Source organism: Rousettus aegyptiacus, unplaced genomic scaffold (assembly GCF_014176215.1).
Source record: "Rousettus aegyptiacus isolate mRouAeg1 unplaced genomic scaffold, mRouAeg1.p scaffold_m13_p_6, whole genome shotgun sequence".
NCBI classification, from domain to species: domain Eukaryota; kingdom Metazoa; phylum Chordata; class Mammalia; order Chiroptera; family Pteropodidae; genus Rousettus; species Rousettus aegyptiacus.
Window position 1 is genome coordinate 74,303,102 of NW_023416309.1, and position 16,129 is coordinate 74,319,230.

At 52.5% G+C, this 16,129-nt stretch overlaps 4 protein-coding genes across 5 annotated transcripts; 2 read left to right on the forward strand and 2 right to left on the reverse strand.

The window, feature by feature from the left end:
- Positions 1-424: 424 nt before the first annotated feature.
- Positions 425-5,112, forward strand: GP1BA (glycoprotein Ib platelet subunit alpha). The gene is made up of 2 exons (XM_016142017.2): positions 425-534; positions 769-5,112. The coding sequence occupies exon 2, from the start codon at positions 775-777 to the stop codon at positions 2,980-2,982; it is 2,208 nt and encodes a 735-aa protein (XP_015997503.2). The 5' UTR covers positions 425-534; positions 769-774; the 3' UTR covers positions 2,983-5,112.
- Positions 5,113-5,217: 105 nt separating this feature from the next.
- SLC25A11 (solute carrier family 25 member 11) lies at positions 5,218-7,969 on the reverse strand. Its single transcript, XM_016142029.2, has 8 exons — positions 7,745-7,969; positions 7,001-7,153; positions 6,711-6,917; positions 6,457-6,547; positions 6,281-6,371; positions 6,096-6,195; positions 5,964-6,015; positions 5,218-5,828 (listed from the first exon to the last, which is right to left on the reverse strand). The coding sequence occupies exons 1-8, from the start codon at positions 7,837-7,839 to the stop codon at positions 5,673-5,675; spliced, it is 945 nt and encodes a 314-aa protein (XP_015997515.1). The 5' UTR covers positions 7,840-7,969; the 3' UTR covers positions 5,218-5,672.
- A 114-nt stretch (positions 7,970-8,083) lies between these two features.
- Positions 8,084-12,656, forward strand: RNF167 (ring finger protein 167). Of its 2 annotated transcripts, XM_016142027.2 has the most exons (10): positions 8,084-8,275; positions 8,410-8,902; positions 8,986-9,066; positions 10,248-10,373; positions 10,484-10,571; positions 10,738-10,828; positions 11,025-11,130; positions 11,270-11,363; positions 12,010-12,090; positions 12,168-12,656. In XM_016142027.2, exons 2-10 carry the CDS (start codon positions 8,819-8,821, stop codon positions 12,464-12,466), a joined length of 1,050 nt encoding a protein of 349 aa, XP_015997513.1. In that variant the 5' UTR covers positions 8,084-8,275; positions 8,410-8,818; the 3' UTR covers positions 12,467-12,656. The 2 variants fall into 2 exon arrangements, with proteins under 2 accessions (XP_015997513.1, XP_015997514.1); XM_016142028.2 differs by lacking the exon at positions 10,248-10,373.
- Positions 12,657-13,145: 489 nt separating this feature from the next.
- On the reverse strand, positions 13,146-15,991 carry PFN1 (profilin 1). The gene is made up of 3 exons (XM_016142030.2): positions 15,719-15,991; positions 14,073-14,265; positions 13,146-13,474 (listed from the first exon to the last, which is right to left on the reverse strand). The coding sequence occupies exons 1-3, from the start codon at positions 15,848-15,850 to the stop codon at positions 13,377-13,379; spliced, it is 423 nt and encodes a 140-aa protein (XP_015997516.1). The 5' UTR covers positions 15,851-15,991; the 3' UTR covers positions 13,146-13,376.
- Positions 15,992-16,129: the final 138 nt, after the last annotated feature.

The window sequence follows — 16,129 nt, forward strand, 5'->3', positions numbered from 1 at the left end:
CACATGTGAGCAGGCTGCAGAAAACAAGATCATAATGGAAAAGTGTCCAGTGGAAGTAGAGGGGTGGGAGGCACTGGTGACCTTGGCAAGAACTGAACCAATGGAGGGGTGGGGGTAAGAAACCAGCCTAGAGTCAGGTGAGAAGCAGAGGGAGGTGAGGGTTAAAATTAGGCAACTCTAAGAATGCCACTGTGAAGGGGGAGTGAGAATGGCAGCTGAAAGATTCCTAAAAGCTGGATGAGGCTGGCAGTTGTAGGAGTCCACTCCCAATCTCCCTAGTATAGAAGAAAGTGGGAGAAAGTAGAGCCCAAAGGAGGCCTTGGGGGAAAGTTGTGGAAAGGGATGATAAGGGCCAGTGTTCGGGAGGGAGGCTGTTCACCGGGTCACAGCAGTCCCTATCAGGGTGCCATTTCCTCCCCATCCCCATCCCCTTCCTGCCTCTAACCAGGCCCTCCCTGGAGTTGGAAGAAAGAAGGACCGAGTCACACCCTGGAAGAAGAAGCTCTGTGCCCTCGGAGGTTTTTCTGCCTACCTGTAAGCTGGGGTTGGGGTTAGGGGATGAGGAGTTTTGAAGGAGGGATAAGAACTAAGGATCTTGAGCTAGTGGTTTAGGCTTTGGGGGGCAAGGGTAGGAGAGGGGAGTGGAGAGGATGGGAGGTGTGGGAGCTGAGTTTCTGGAAAAGATCCTTGAGGCTTTGGTGAGGGCTAGAGCCAGGGGGAATGTGCTGGGGCCAGTTGGGAATCCACTCAAGCTCCCCTTGCCCACAGGTCCCCATGCCTCTCCTCCTCTTGCTGCTCCTCCTGCCAGGCCCTTCACACCTCCAGTCTACCTGTGAGGTCGCCAAAGTGGCCAGCCAGGTGGAAGTGAACTGTGATAATCTGGGGCTGAAGGCCCTGCCTCCAGACTTACCAGCAGACACAACCATCCTCCGCTTGAGTAAGAACTCCTTGGGCACTTTTTCCACAGCGCCCCTGGTGCGTCTGACTCACCTCACTCAGCTGCACCTGGGTGACAGCAAGCTGACCAACCTTCAGGCTGATGGGAAGCTGCCATTGCTAGAGACCCTGGAAATGCCTCACAATAATTTGAAAAGCCTGCCCTTGCTAGGACAGGCATTGCCAGCACTCACTACCTTGGACGTCTCCTTCAACAAGCTGGACTCATTGTCCCCTAATGCCCTGGATGGCCTGAGCCAACTCCATGAGCTCTACCTGTCTGGAAATAAGCTGAAGACTCTGCCTCGCCAGCTCCTGGCACCAACACCCCGACTAAGGAAGCTTGATCTGGCCGACAATAAATTGGAGAACCTTCCCCTTGGGCTCCTGGATGGGTTGGAGGAGCTAGACACCCTCTACCTCCAAGGGAACTGGCTGACCACAGTACCAAAGGGCTTCTTTGGGGACCTCCTCCTGCCTTTTGTTTTTCTCCACAACAACCCCTGGTCCTGTGACTGCGACATCCTCTATTTCAGTCACTGGCTGCAGGAGAATGCCAACAATGTCTACTTATGGAAGAAGGGTATGGACGTCAAGGCCATGACCCCCAAAGTGGAGAGTGTTCAATGCGTCAATATAGCCAACACATTCGTCTTTGCCTACTCAAGAGAGGGCTGCTCCCCCGTCAGTCATGGGGATGACCCAGACGACTATGATAATTATGAAGAAGAGGACCATAAGAGTGATAAGGTGCCTGCTACAAGGGCTGTGGTCAGGTTCTCTTCCAACACCAAAGACCACACAACCCACTGGGCCTTGTACTATGCAGGATTTACTGATTCTGTAGACAACCAAATGCCCTACTTGCCTCCAACCCAAGAGTCCACTAAGAAACAAACCACATTCCCAACTGCCACGGAATCTACATTCTACAAGACTCAAAAACCCGCTACTGGATCCACTAAAACCCAGATCACCCCAGAACCCTCAACTCTGACCACCCCAGAACCCACAAACTGGACCATCCCAGAACCTAAAACCCCAGAACCCACAACCCTGACCCTCTCAGAACCCACCAAAACCCCGACCTCAGAACCTACAACCCCAGAATCCACAACCCCACCCTCAGAACCCACAACCCCAGAATCCACAACCCTGACCACCTCAGAACGCGCAACCTCAGAATCTACAACCCTAATGACCTTAGAACCCACAACCCCAGAATCCATTACAATTCCCACTACCTCTGAACCCACAACCCCAACCACTCCAGAACCTACAACCCTAGAACCCACCACAACCCAGACCACTCCAGAACCTACAACCCTAGAACCCACCACAACCCAGACCACTCCAGAACCTACAACCCTAGAACCCACAACCCAGACCACTCCAGAACCTACAACCCCAGAACCCACAACCCAGACCACTCCAGAACCTACAACCCTAGAACCCACTACAACCCAGACCACTTCAAAGCCCACAACCCAGACCACCTCAGAACTGACCATTTTCTTAACTACCACAGAACCCACCTTACTCCCTACTGTCTTAGAATCCACAACAATCATATCTGAATTTTTCGACATCCTGAAGGTTCGTGGGGTGGCTCAAGGGAATGTGTATAGCTCCAGAAATGACCCTTTTCTCAACCCTAACTTTTGCTGCCTCCTTTCCCTGGGTTTCTACATCTTGGGTCTCCTCTGGCTCCTGTTTGTCTGTGTGGTTCTCATCTTGCTACTAATCTGGGTCTGGCATGTGAAACCACAGGCCCTAGACTTCAGCCAGTCTGTTGCCTTGGCCACAGTCACGCATACCACACATCTCGAGCTACAGAGAGGAAGGCAAGTGACTGTGCCCTGGGCCTGGCTGCTTTTCCTTCGAGGGTCACTCCCAACTTTTCGCTCCAGCCTCTTCTTGTGGGTCCGTTCCAATGGCCGTGTGGGGCCCCTAGTGGCAAGACGGTGGCCCTCAGCCCTGAGTCTGGGTCGTGGTCAAGACCTGCTGGGTACAGTGGGCATTAGGTACTCTGGCCACAGTCTTTGAGGGTAGGTGGTTTGGGGACCTTGAGAGGCTGATGGGTTTTCCTATTGGGATCTAGCTTGGGGTGGGTGGGTAAGCACAGGGTCAAGGGGAGGCCTTAATTACTTTTCCTTTATTAGAAGCCTTCTCTTCACAACACTAGAATACAACCTCAGACCCAGAAAACCGGGATGGGTAGTGGAATGGAGTTGTGTGGGTCATAGAATAAAGCTCCCAATGCTGCATGGGGTGGGGGTGGGGGAGCATGTTCTCAGACCATTAGGTTACTACTATTTCTGGAAAGTTTTAGGAAAAAGCAAATAAACAGATTAGAGCTTGGTCCACACATTTATCTGTGTACTGAAAATTTGTAAAGAGATTTATCAAGATGTGAACCCTGATTGTCTCTGGGTGATGTAAATATGGATGGTTTTCCTTTACTCTGCTTAGCATTTTCTAGTTTTCTACTATATTGTTTGTATAATAAAAAACTTCAAAAAGAAAAATTAGAACCTTTTGGAGAGAGAGAGTGGCTGGGGCACCTGTCACTAGCATTTTCAAGGCCCCAACTGCCCTGACCCTAGGTGCACTACTCATCCAAAAAAAGCTCTAGTCTTAGTCTGTACTTTCCCTGCCTGGGGTACCTACTTCTCTCCTCCAGGGGTTACTACCCTCCAGGATACCCCAAGCACCGGCTTCAGCTCCAGATCTATTTAGTGACACTGTGGAGGCCTAACTACGTGTGACCCACAATACTAGAAACGAAGGTGGGTGATTGCTCAAGCCTGTGGCCTCAGAAATGTGGCTCTCTTGTTCTCCCTAGGTGAGTGGGATAGGGGCAGGGTGTGCACTGTGATGGTGGGTCTTACTGAATAGTCTCCATTTCTAGTTTTCAAGCTAAGATGCAGGTAAACGGAACCTACTTTTCTCCTCTGGTGCCACAGATTCTGGTATTCCCCTTACGACGTTTGATGGGGCCTTCTCTACTGCCGTTTCTCACATAAACTGAGGCCTGAGGTCCTGAATGAGTGAAGACTGAGTCTTACATAGATTCCCCCTCCTCCAGATGGTAATAGAGGACTCTTCCTAACTTGAAAATCTGACTGCATCTCTCCTGCTTTGAACCCTTCCCCAGATAGAGGACAAACTCTTGAGCGTGGCAATCAATTCCTGTGCACTACTGGCCCATCAAACAGTCCAGCTTTTTCTCTAACAGATACTTTACAACCTGCTCCAGCTATGGCAAACTGCACATAGATCACCTGTTCCCCAGCCTTTCTCCTTCAGCCAGCAGGGCTGCCCCATCCCACTTCTCCAGCCAGTCTGCTACTATGCACAGGTTTCTTCTCCCCCAGGCTGGGCCAGGCACTTCGTTACCCAGGAACTGTTTATTGCTATACTCCCAGTTCTCTAACTGCTCCTGTGTCATCTTTCCTCCTGGACTTGTAACTCCTTAAGTACAAGGTTCAGGCCTCAAGTGTTTCAAAGTGGCCACTGTGGCCTAGGCCAGCATTTACACGGAACGGTTAAGGAGAGCGGCAAAGGTGGGAGGGCCCAGCAGGGCTGCCAGGTTGCGGAGCTCCACCTCTTCCGACGTTGCCCTGCCAAGGGGACGGCTCCCACCTGCCGCCTGCCTGTCCCCTGGCCTGGCTCAGAAGACTTCAGGCCTCACACTACTCACCCTTCCTTCTAATTGACCTTCCCATGCCCTTTTATGCCCCAAGAAGTTTTTAGGCTCCCTGAGAGCAGGGCCTGGGAAGGTCTCTTTCTAAAAATTTGGATAAGGCAGTTACTCTCCCCAGCCTAGGGTCCAGATCATGTCTCTGGCCAACACCCTCCTGTTTCAAGCCTCCAGGCATTGGGAGCCAGGATCTTGTGCTCGCTCCCTCAAGCTCTGCCCCTCTACCATCCACGGGTTGGCCTTCCCTTTCATACTCTTTATCCCTCTTTCTCTTTGCTACAGAAACAGTCACCAGACCCTGGAGACTTTTCCTGGGGATTACAGTGAGATGACTTGTGCTAACTTGTACATCTGTCTGTTCTCAGGCAAGTGGCTGGGAAGCAATACACAAGGCCTGGATTTTGGTTTTCTTCACCCCGTCAGCTGCTGTAACAAGGCTGATTTACATAGCATTTTCATAAAACCAGTGGGTGCTTTTTCTTCAATAAATTTTTCTCAAAAACGCCAATTCCTGTTCTCTAAGAGCACCCACTTCTTTGTTCAGCCTCCTCCCCCACCAACCCCCAGAACTCTCCAGATTTGGGGGTGGTGTCATTAATCCAATTTATTGAGGTGGAAGGAGGAAGGGCCACATCCTCCCACTGCAGATCCTTTCACCAACTTGACCGCTTCTGCTCTATCCAGTCCCCTCAGCTCTGCCTTAGTTTCCCTACTGAGAAGGGGGATCTTCTGCTGTCCTATGTGCCCTGAAACTAACACCCAAGAGGAGGCTGGAAATCCTCAGGGAGTTTCTCAGCTCCACCAAGGCACAGCCAGGAATGGAGAAGTCATGAGGATCAGGACAAGCAGGGCAAGCTGGAGCAGGAATAGGACAGACCAAAATCCTTTACCGCAGAGGGGAAAACCATACTGTGGAGGGAAAATAAATAGAGGGGCCAAGGGCAGCAGTCCAGGCCCCCCGGGGGCACAATGACTGTAGGAGCAGCAGGCAAGTGAGAGCCCCAGCACACCAGCTCCAGGGCCCTTGTCTGCTTCAGCCACTGAGGAAAAGACGCTTGTAGGCCTTGTTCATCTGCTCCAAGAAGATGAAGGTCAGGACGGTGTGGGGTCCCAGGCGAGCATAGTACGGTGTAAAGCCCTTCCACAGGCTGAAGAAGCCCTCATAGCGGACAACCTTCGCCAGCACGTCCTAGACAGGCAGGCAGGCAAAGGCACTGGAGCTAGGATCTGGCCTCTGGGGCCCTGGCCCTCATACCCAGCTACCTTCACAGCCCTCCCAGGGAATCCAATCCTCCAGCCCAAGCCCCCAGCCCTGCTTCCTCACCAGCCCATTTTTGTATTCCGGCTTCCCATCAATCATTCGCATGTTCTGAATCCTGAAGGAGAGAAGGTCACAGTATGAAAGACATAAATGAAGCCCTCTCACCCCTCTCCAGGTCCAGGCCTGCAGACTCACCGGGTCTTGACAATGTCCACAGGCATGGAGGCAGCAGTGGTGACCAGGCCACTGATCATGCTGGCACAGAAGTGGCACAGGATGTTGTCAGAGAAGTAACCTGGGGAGGCGGAGCAGGGGGTGGCAGTCAGCTCTGAGCTGTCCCAGGCCAAGCTGGGAGCTGAGGGCCCAGCTCTGGGTCTCACCTGAGTCCAGTAAGAACTGCTTGGATTGGGAGTAGGAGGCAAGTTGGGCAGCGTTGACAACAACAGCCCGAGCCATGGTAGGGATGCAGCCCTGGGTAGGGAAGGAAGTGGGGGAGGAGTCAGAAATGCTCCAGACCTGACCCCTCATCCCCTAAGTAGCCAGTCATTTCACTCACCCTCCATAGTGTGGGGACCCCCTCCTCCCCAGCGATTCGAATCAGGGCATTAAACACATTTTTGTAGCCACGGCGCTGGTCAGCTGGAAGTCTGGTGGTAAGGTAGGGAGAGGCAAAGCTCAGGACAAACTATCCTTCCCAGCAGGAGTAAAGAAAAAGAGGACAGAATGCTCTGCTCTAGCTCTAGGATAAATAGTCCTTAATCTGAGGTTCCAGGGAATAGGTCTGGAAGTAGGCTCAGACCTGGAACTCACCGACCATCAGCAGTCATGCGGATAAGAGCCACTTCAGCTGGTGTTCCCACAAAGGCACCAGTTGCACCTGCAGTCATGCCAATCAGTGCCTTCAGCAGAAAGCCAGGAGGTGTACCATCAGCCCCAGTCAGGCGCTCAAACAGCACGGTATAGATACCAAGGCGAGTGGTGGTGTAGGTGGCCTGGCGCAGCAGGCCAGCTGATAGCCTGGGGAGTGAAGGGGTCAGTGTATCGGGCCTAGATCTGGAGTTGCCAACCTGCACCCTACCCCCATACTGTGACCCCAATACCCAGTGTAAATGCCCCTCAGCCCTTCTGCCTTCAGGATGCTGGTGAGGGCGTGGAAGCTGGTTTTGTACTCTCGTGTCTTGGCTCCTTCTCCACTCAGCTGCATTCGGTTCTTCACCAGGTCTAGGGGCTGCACAAAAACTGTAGCTCCCATCCTGGGGGAAGACAGGGGTTGGAGTCAAGAGCCAGGTGTCCCACATCTACCAACGTCCACTGGAGCCTGGCAACAAGGGGTCACAAAGAGCAGGGCCTACCGTGCAATTGACTTAAGTGTTAAAGAGCCTGGTAGACATGTGTATTAAGTCTCTGCGTGTACCAAAAGCAATGGATCTGAAAAGTCCAGTAAAGTGCCCCATGCAGCTCCAAGGAGGTCAAGCAGTGATCTAGAACTGCATGCAGTCCGACCCAAGGAGGGGAGGTTGGCATTCATGACCTGGGATTTCACGTAGTCCGTCAGGAGCCATGTAATGACCTGGAACCTGATAAAGCCCGGCAGAGCCAAGCAATGGGTTGGGAAACTTAAGAGGCCCGGCATGAGCCATGCAATGACCCTGCACGCAGCCCAACAGGGGCTGTGCAATAGGCGAAAAGATCTTAGCATCCCATGAAGGATCTCGCAAAACAGTGGGAACGGCGCTGAACCTGTGCAGGTTCGGTTCACTGCAACAGACCCCAAGATGAACTGGGCCCGGTTCTTTGCACCCGTCCCTTCCTCCTCTTTTCCCATCCCTGGGGCCTGAGCTTACCCGGCCAGGCCCCCGAACAGGAACTTGACAGACTTGGGGGATGTACGGGACTTCCCGTCCATCCCGCCGGTCCCGGGGCTCGCCGTCGCCGCCATCACTACTCAATGGCCCTTGGCTCCCGGTCCCGTGCGCGCACAGCCCCGCTCGCGCCCAAGGTGACACCGCGCGCGCAACGGGACGAGGGCGCGCGCGCACGCCCCTCCGGCTCAGGCCCAGGCCCAGCTGAAAGCTGGCGCAGGCGCATAGCGCAAAGGCAGCCGGAAGTAAGGCGGAGCTGAAGGAGGAGCTTCAGTGATGCGTACGGGAAGGAGTGCGATGATTTAGGAAGTCAGAGCAAAGGCGTATTTTTTACCGAATTGGAATCGCGGGAAAATAGGAGTTGTTTAAACTCTCGCGAGATCAAGCGAGCTAGGCTAGACAGAGTTGAAATCTCTCGCGATAGATACATAATTTCAGCTGGTGGGAGGGGTGTGGTGAGGACTCTCGCGAGACCTAAAGGTACCGCGACGGTGGCGGCCAGGGGTAGGAGAGGTTTGTAAAGCGGGAAGCTCCAGGATCCGGGCAGTAAAAGGGAAGCGATTAGGTCATCTTCTGGGACTTCGGTGCTCCCTTCATCTTCAGGCACTGCGTCCAATTCTAACCTTTTCTTTTAACCGGCCTTTTAGGACCGGAAGTCCATCTTGAGCGTCCAATGCTGGAAGCGGCCTGACTTTCTTCTCCGGAAACCCTTTTCCAGGGCCTGGGAAGACGGCCCACCTGGCCGGAAGTCCCACCTCTTTGAGTTCCCCCACCCTCCCAGAAGTTTGTCACCTGTGCTTACCTCCGTTTTCTTCGCCCGTTTTCCCCCTGTATCAGGAAAGGATACATTCAGTACTCCTCTCCTAGCTCCACTAAACGGGTTGGATATTTCACTCCCCGAGTCCGGGTTCCTTCTCCCTGCCCCCATGTAGCTGGGAAGTGGGACCTGGGGGTAGTTGGACCCCTAGGATCCTGGAGGGGCGGAGAGGGCGCAGAACTCCGCTTCTGCTCCTGCTACCAGGACGCGGCCTCCTCAGCCATTTCCCTCCCGCTGCCATGCACCCTGCAGCCTTCCCGCTTCCTGTGGTTGTGGCCACTGTGCTGTGGGGGGCAGCCCCCATCCGAGGGCTCATTCGAGCGGTGAGTTTGAGGGGCAGATGGGGGATGGGCGCTAAGGGAGCTGTTGGAGGCTGAAAGGGGAACATGAACTCTCTTGTCTGCAGACCTCGGACCACAATGCCAGCATGGACTTTGCAGATCTCCCAGCTCTCTTCGGGGCTGCCTTGAGCCAGGAGGGACTTCAGGTGATTTTCTTCCCATTTTCCTGTTGCCCTAAATCCTCTATCCTGGATAGGGTTTTAAGGAGCCTTGCTCTTGGATGAAGCTGGAGGTAGAAAAAGCGTCAAGTTAGGAACTAAGTGTATGAACACGTCTAGTGTGAAATCCAGACTAGAGGGAGAAAGCAGAATCTGCCCCTAGAACTCCAAGTATTGTGAAGGAGACTGAAAGTGGACCAAAATAAAAGTTAGGGCGAAGTGGTGCTTAATCAGTAGTATCTCTGGAATCAGTTACTGGTTTTAAGATCTTGAACTAAGTTAATTTATTTTTCTGAGCCTTTGTTTTGCTGTAACGTAGGATAACAGAAGCTATTAGGGTTATCGTGAGGATTAAATTAGGTAAGGAATTTTGTAGTACTTCATCACAACGATTGCCACACAGTAAGAACTCATTTGGGCCACAGATAATCAGTATAGTTGTGTGTCTACCAAGTAAGTTTTAAAGATCTTACTGGCTTAATCCAACAATTCGCAGATGGGCAGCATCCCAGGTAGCAGGTAGAAAGAGCTATACAAACTGAAAGACTTTATATTTATAGGCAGAAGGGAGCAGGACAAGAAAGTTGTAATCGCAAAAAGCAGATTGTGGCAAGATCACCCTTCTTTAGGCAGGGGTCTGTCAAGCAGATTATCTCTCACCAGACAATTCCAGATTGCCTTAAATAAGATTCCATTCCTGGGGGAGGCTGAAACTGATTGAGTCAGGTGTTAAATATCAGTTTGGCAACATGGGGCTTAGCACTAGTGACTCCATTTTGGGCCTCTTGTCTTTTTTAATATAGGGGAGTATGTTCTGGAGAAGGAAATGTGAAATGGAACTTGAGAGAAAGTAACTTGGATGAGTGAAGAATTGATTTACAATCAGTGGGAAACTAGAAGGCAGAACAATTTCAATTGATTTGGAATATGGGGTATAAGTTAGCTAATCTGTGACAGGGAGGATGATGAGAGGGTCTGGTAAAGGGATGTTTGATCTAGTTGCATCTTTAGGAGGCTGAGAAGAGGTATACTTCTGACTTAGGTGGGATGCTCAGACCCCAGCAATGAAAAGTGAAGGATACAGAACATGCAGTATATGGGAACCATTGTGCTTGGTGGGCCTTGTGGGGAACCTAGGAAGGTGAAATCTGTTTACTTCTTTTCCCCAGGGCTTCCTTGTGGAGGCTCACCCAGCCAATGCCTGCAGCCCCATTGCCCCACCACCCCCAGCCCCGGTCAACGGGTCAGTCTTTATTGCACTGCTTCGAAGATTCGACTGCAACTTTGATCTCAAGGTTGCTGAATATGGAGTGGGTGCTGGGAAGCTGAGGGTAAAAAAAAGACACCAGGAATGAACGTAGGCAAGGTCCATAATGGTTCCTTATCCCCTGCCTTGTCTCCCTAGGTCCTAAATGCTCAGAAGGCTGGATATGGTGCAGCTGTGGTACACAATGTGAATTCCAATGAACTTCTGAACATGGTGTGGAATAGTGGTAAGGTTGGGAGATCTGAACAGCTGAGTTTTCCCTAGAGCTCACACTGAGAGATGGTGGAGGGCTGAAGGCTTAGGATGGGATGAAACAAAAGAGCCAAATGCCAGGATTACCAAAGGTTGGAGTGGAGAGTTGGGTCCCCATTGTAATGCCCTGATCCCTGCAGAGGAAATCCAGCAGCAGATCTGGATCCCGTCTGTCTTTATTGGGGAGAGGAGCTCCGAGTACCTGCGTGCCCTCTTTGTCTACGAGAAGGGGTAGGATGTGTTCCTCCTCACTCTTCTTTCAGTAGTTCTATGGAGCCCAAGCCTTAGGCCCTTCCTACGCAATCTCTTTACTTTCTTTAGGTCCCTTTCCCCATCCATAGGCCTTGTCAAGAACCAATTACTTTGTCATTCTTCTTTTGTCCCTTTGCTTTTCCTGTCCCTCTGATACTGGTGTTCCTTTCCACAGGGCTCGGGTGCTTCTGGTCCCAGACAATAGCTTCCCCCTGGGATATTACCTCATCCCTTTCACAGGGATTGTGGGACTGCTGGTTTTGGCCATGGGAGCAGTGATGGTGAGTAGCTCAAGAAGCATGGTGGGAAGAGCTGAGGCCTTTAAAGCCAGACAGGATGTGGAATTGAGATGGGGATAGTTTGTACTGGATTGTCCAGTTTTGTTCCCTACAACTGACCATCCACTCACCCTTTCCCCAGATAGTTCGTTGTATCCAGCACCGGAAACGGCTCCAGCGGAATCGATTGACCAAAGAGCAACTGAAACAGATTCCTACACATGACTACCAGAAGGGTGAAGGAGATAGGGGCGCCAGAAGGCCTTTCCCATAGCTTACCTGGTTCTGAAGGAGTTTGAGCCCAGAAACTAAGCGGCAAGAAAGATGACAGGGAGATGTCAGCCTGAGATGCCACTTTTCCTCTTTTTACCCATACAATCAGGACAGGACAGGAACAGAGCAGAAGGTGGAAAGCAAAGATGATTAAATGGAGTAGTTGGGGGAAAAGATAGAGGACCAGCCTGGCTTATAAGGGAGAAGGTGGAGAGAACAGAAAAATGGAAGAGTGGTGGGGAGGTTCCATCTGAGAAGAAACAGGTAAAGAGGAGCTGGGTCTTGGGCCTGGAGCCTCTAGTGCCCATATAAGGCAATAGTAGAAGTCCTGCCCCATTTCCGCTCCTCCCACTTTCCACCCTGAAACCTCCCCCCCAAAAAAACCCACTTCCTTTCTTACCTCTGCTTCTCTGCTTGTCCTTCTAACCCCAAATTCATGTTCTATCCTGGCTTTACCCTGCCAGGCCCACTCTTAACTTTTCCACAGCTCTGTAGAACCAGGAAAATTAAATTTTGCAAGGTTTAGTTTTACCACAGGCCTCTCAGGGTGAGTCCTTGGGGGCCTTGTTCAGAGTGGCTCAGTAAAAGGACTCCTTTTTTCCTCCCCAGGAGACCAGTATGATGTCTGTGCCATCTGCCTAGATGAGTATGAGGATGGGGACAAGCTGAGGGTACTCCCCTGTGCTCATGGTGAGGTCTTAACTTCCTGTGTCATGCCTCCACTCCACCAGCAGGCATCAGGTTCTTCACCTCCTTCCTCTTGGCAGCCTATCATAGCCGCTGTGTGGACCCCTGGCTCACTCAGACCCGGAAGACTTGCCCCATCTGCAAACAGCCTGTCCATCGAGGACCTGGGGATGAGGAGCAGGAAGAAACTCCAGGACAAGATGATGATGAGGAAGAGGAACCAAGGGACCATCCTGCCTCAGAGCAGACCCCACTTCTGGGCTCCAGCCCCAGAGGTCCCACTTCTTTTGGCTCCCTAGCCCCAGCCCCTCTTATTTTTCCTGGGTCTTCAGCAGATCCCTCACCCTCCCCTTCCTCCTCATCTGCCATCCTGGTCTAATTCCCCCTTGTCACTCCCCACCTATGATGACCTATTTTGCACAGCCCCTTTCTCCCTCTAGTCTTCTGTTGAGGGGTGGGGGCACTTCTGCCCCAGGTTTCTCTCTTACCTGACCCCATCCTTTTGAGGGGGTTGGGAGTACAAAGGGACTGGGTCTGTTGGGTTAATAAAGTTTGTTTTTGTCGACTAAGGACGGTAGAGATCATTTTGACACAGGTGAACCCGTTACTCATTTGGGGAATTGCCCCCCTTTTTTTTTGCCATAAAGGGATTGGGGAGTGCTGGAAAAGACTAACCTATAGTCATGGGGACAGCCCTAGCAGGCATTTGTTGTGACTCAGAGAGGGGGAGCCCCACCCACAGGAGGATGACTCAACTGGCCCTGCCTTGCCTGCAGGCCTGGACCCATTCTCTGGTCTGGATGACTATTCCATCATCTACTAAATGAACTAGCCAACTGAGGACCTAGGGCTGAAAATGTCACTGTGAAAGGCTGGGCCACCTGGCCAGGTGGATTCGAGACAGGTGCGTTTAGTCCTAGACAGGGAGGTACGCTCACTCAGATTTCTAGACTTTGTAGTGCTTCAATCCCTCCTGCTCCTATCACCAAGCCAGGATAAAGGAGACACGTCCCAGTGACTGCTGTCTCCTCACACCCAGGCTGAAACCACACAGCACCTTGTTAGTAGAATCTTTTTTATTCAGAAAAAAAATTTCCAACCACACACAGGAGGGGTATGGGTAGGGGGAGGTCTATACGTCCAGCCCTGGCCCCTAGCCCATGTGGTTTTGGCAGCAATAAGGGGTGTGGGGTAATGGCCCAAAAAAATAAAAATGGTATATGTGTGTGTATAGGAAGGAGAGGGGTGCAAAAGCAGTGTGGAGTGGTAGGGGGAAGGGAAAGACGAGGTCAGTACTGGGAACGCCGCAGGTGAGAGGCCATTTCATAACATTTCTTGTTGATCATACCGCCGTGGACACCTTCTTTGCCCATCAGCAGGACTAGCGCTGGAGGAAAGAGAGAGGAGGCTAGGACCCAGGTGTCACAATTCCACCCCCTGCCAGCTGTTCAGCAGCTGTCCAGCCCTGGGGTCTGTAACCCAACCTCATCTCTTCCAACCCCCTCCCAACACACACAGGCAGGCTGTCAGTCACCCTGAAACAATAGGGCTTTTCAAAAGGGGAAAATCAAGCTTGAAGACTGGAAAGGAACACACTAAAACTTAAGGGTCAAGGCTAAGATGGTTGACTCATGTTCAGGTTAAAAATGGCTGTGTAGGAGCCCACCACCTTCAAGTTTTAACAAAAGGGCTCAAAACATGAGAGCTAAGTGCTGGTTTATAACCAACAGTCTACCTCTTCCAAGATAATGAAATTTCTCATCTGAAAAGGCTTGAGGGAAGAAGGAACTTAAGAGGTAATGCAATTCAACTTTATATTCCAAGATGAGGAACTGAGACAGACTGGAGGGAGTACCAACGTCCCAGAGTAGAAAGCTGGTCTGATCCTTCATACTGGGGAACCACACATAGAACCCAAAAGATTTACAAAAGGAGCTGCATTAGGGATCTCGAAGCTAGAAAAAGGGTATGACTCAGAAACTCACTCTTGGCAGTCATGGTGACAGTGATATTGAAGGTGGGGGCTCCGCCGGTGCTCTTGGTACGAAGATCCATGGTAAATTCCCCATCCTGAAGCAGTGAGTCCCGAATCACAGAACATTTCTGGCCCCCAAGTGTCAGCCCATTCACGAAAAAACTTGACCGGTCTTTGCCAACCAAGACACCAACCTCAGCTGGCTGGAAGGGGAACCAAGCACTCATCAAGTTAGTACACCATGGTTCCCATCTTCTGCAAGGACCCACCTGCCTTCCACTTCTCAGGGGAGCTAGAAACCGCCCTGGGGAAGAAAGGTGTGTAGGTTATGTGCTTTGGACACATCCATGAAATTTGAGAAATTCAAGACTGTTGGAAGTTTGTGCACAAAAAGATCAGGATCCCCAAATCTACAGAATGACAACAGAAAAGGACGACATATTCTTCTGGAGACTTAGATCTCGTTTAAGAGGAACGGCAAACACAGGAAATAAAGGGAGCCAAAAGCTAATGCGGAGTGGAGTAGAATGGGGAGACTTTGGATGCTCATAACTCTCCTTCAGGAAAAGCAGAAGCGAAGAGGGGAAGGGAGGGGGCGGGCAAAGCAGGAGAAGCAACTTTGTCCTTATTTGGTCAAAGGTTCTGAAGGAGTTGTTAGGGGCCCGGACGCCTGGGTCTCCAAGTAACCCAGAGTTTAGATTCAGGTATCTATGCCCCAAGATAAGGAAGCAGATCCCTGGGGGCTTTAGGGGAAAGTTGGAAAACTTTTGAAGGGGGCACAGAGATAGATCCGGCACGCTAGCTCTCGGGTCTAGATACCCCAGGGAATCTTTCTCCTCCCCCTTACACCCCAAATCCCCACATCCGGCCCCCTCCCGCCCGGAAATCCCCTTCCCCCCTTTTGAACTTCCGCTCCCCCTCCCCACTTCCGGGCAGTGTGGCCACGGGTGGTGGTGATGGAGACAGCAGTAGTCATTCCTTATTCCTTCACTTATACTATCCTAGAACTTCTCACAAAGTTCCTCGGCTTCAGGCCCCGCAGGATGGCGCGAAGGGAGGGCGAGGAGACTTCCGGGATTGGTCTCACAGGAATGTTGAGTCTACCGTACCCACTTGGGGGGGCGAGGGGGCCTCGCCCTGTCTAACGGAGTTGGGAGGGGCGGGGAGCTCAAAAAAGGACCGGTATGAGACCTAAACCACGCGACTTGGCTCCCTCCCGCATAGGGAGGAACAATGGTGGAAGGGACACGAGCTGGAGGCCGGAAGTAGAGTTGAGGGGTCCAGGGAGCCTCAAGTCCCTTCTCAATCACAATCCTTGGTAAAAACTACAGCGCGTGCCCGCCCCGCCCTGGATGAGGCGGAAGTGGGCCGCCGCACCGGGCAGCGCACCCCTCCCCGCCCTGTGCCCCGGATGTAACGCCCCGTCGCGGAAAGCGGGGCGGAGGACGGGATGGGAGCCACCGCCTGGGGCGTAGGAATAAGGGGGCAACTGAGGGATCTGCCACGTGCAGCCGCCGTTCGCGCTACTTCCAGGGCAAAGTCCGGGTCACGCACAGCCTTTCACTGTCTTCCCTCGACCGCGCCCGCCCCCACCCAAGTCTCAGCCTCTGAGTCCAAGCCTGGCCAGACCCCCGGACCACGCAGGCCTCACAGTACCGTGATGTTGACGAAGGTTTTCCCAGGAACGGCGGCCCAGACGGAGGGCGAGTCCTTATAGCCCACGATGGCCGCGTCCTGACAGGTCCCGTCCGCCATGAGGTTGTCGATGTAGGCGTTCCACCCGGCCATGGCGCTGCTACTGGGGCTGCTCTCGGCGCTGCTGCTGGGGCTGCGGGCTGGGCTCGGGCTGGCGGGCGGGGGGAGGCGGAGAGCTTGGGGCACGCGCTGCCGTCCGGACCGTGGCTCTGCTAGCTGTGCAGCAGCCCTCGCACCGCCACTTCCTGCTCCTCCCCCCCTTCTAGATTTTTATTTGCAAAGGGAGGTAGGGGCGGGGCCTGCTCCCCATTCCCTCCTTATCCTCCCCCCACTGCTCAGATACCTAACTTTGCAAATGCAATTTAAAAAATC

Excerpts from the sequence above, each read along its gene's own strand:
- GP1BA (XM_016142017.2), top strand. The coding sequence starts at position 775 with ATGCCTCTCCTCCTCTTGCTGCTCCTCCTGCCAGGCCCTTCACACCTC.
- SLC25A11 (XM_016142029.2), bottom strand. The coding sequence starts at position 7,839 with ATGGCGGCGACGGCGAGCCCCGGGACCGGCGGGATGGACGGGAAGTCC. Across the intron at positions 6,372-6,456 it reads GGGTCCCCACACTATGGAGG|GGCTGCATCCCTACCATGGC; the intron begins GTGAGTGAAATG and ends TTCCCTACCCAG. Across the intron at positions 5,829-5,963 it reads CGGAATACAAAAATGGGCTG|GACGTGCTGGCGAAGGTTGT; the intron begins GTGAGGAAGCAG and ends CTGCCTGTCTAG.
- RNF167 (XM_016142027.2), top strand. The coding sequence starts at position 8,819 with ATGCACCCTGCAGCCTTCCCGCTTCCTGTGGTTGTGGCCACTGTGCTG. Across the intron at positions 9,067-10,247 it reads TGAGCCAGGAGGGACTTCAG|GGCTTCCTTGTGGAGGCTCA; the intron begins GTGATTTTCTTC and ends TCTTTTCCCCAG. Across the intron at positions 11,364-12,009 it reads TACACATGACTACCAGAAGG|GAGACCAGTATGATGTCTGT; the intron begins GTGAAGGAGATA and ends TTTCCTCCCCAG.
- PFN1 (XM_016142030.2), bottom strand. The coding sequence starts at position 15,850 with ATGGCCGGGTGGAACGCCTACATCGACAACCTCATGGCGGACGGGACC. Across the intron at positions 14,266-15,718 it reads AAACCTTCGTCAACATCACG|CCAGCTGAGGTTGGTGTCTT; the intron begins GTACTGTGAGGC and ends TTCCCCTTCCAG. Across the intron at positions 13,475-14,072 it reads TGTCACCATGACTGCCAAGA|CGCTAGTCCTGCTGATGGGC; the intron begins GTGAGTTTCTGA and ends TCTTTCCTCCAG.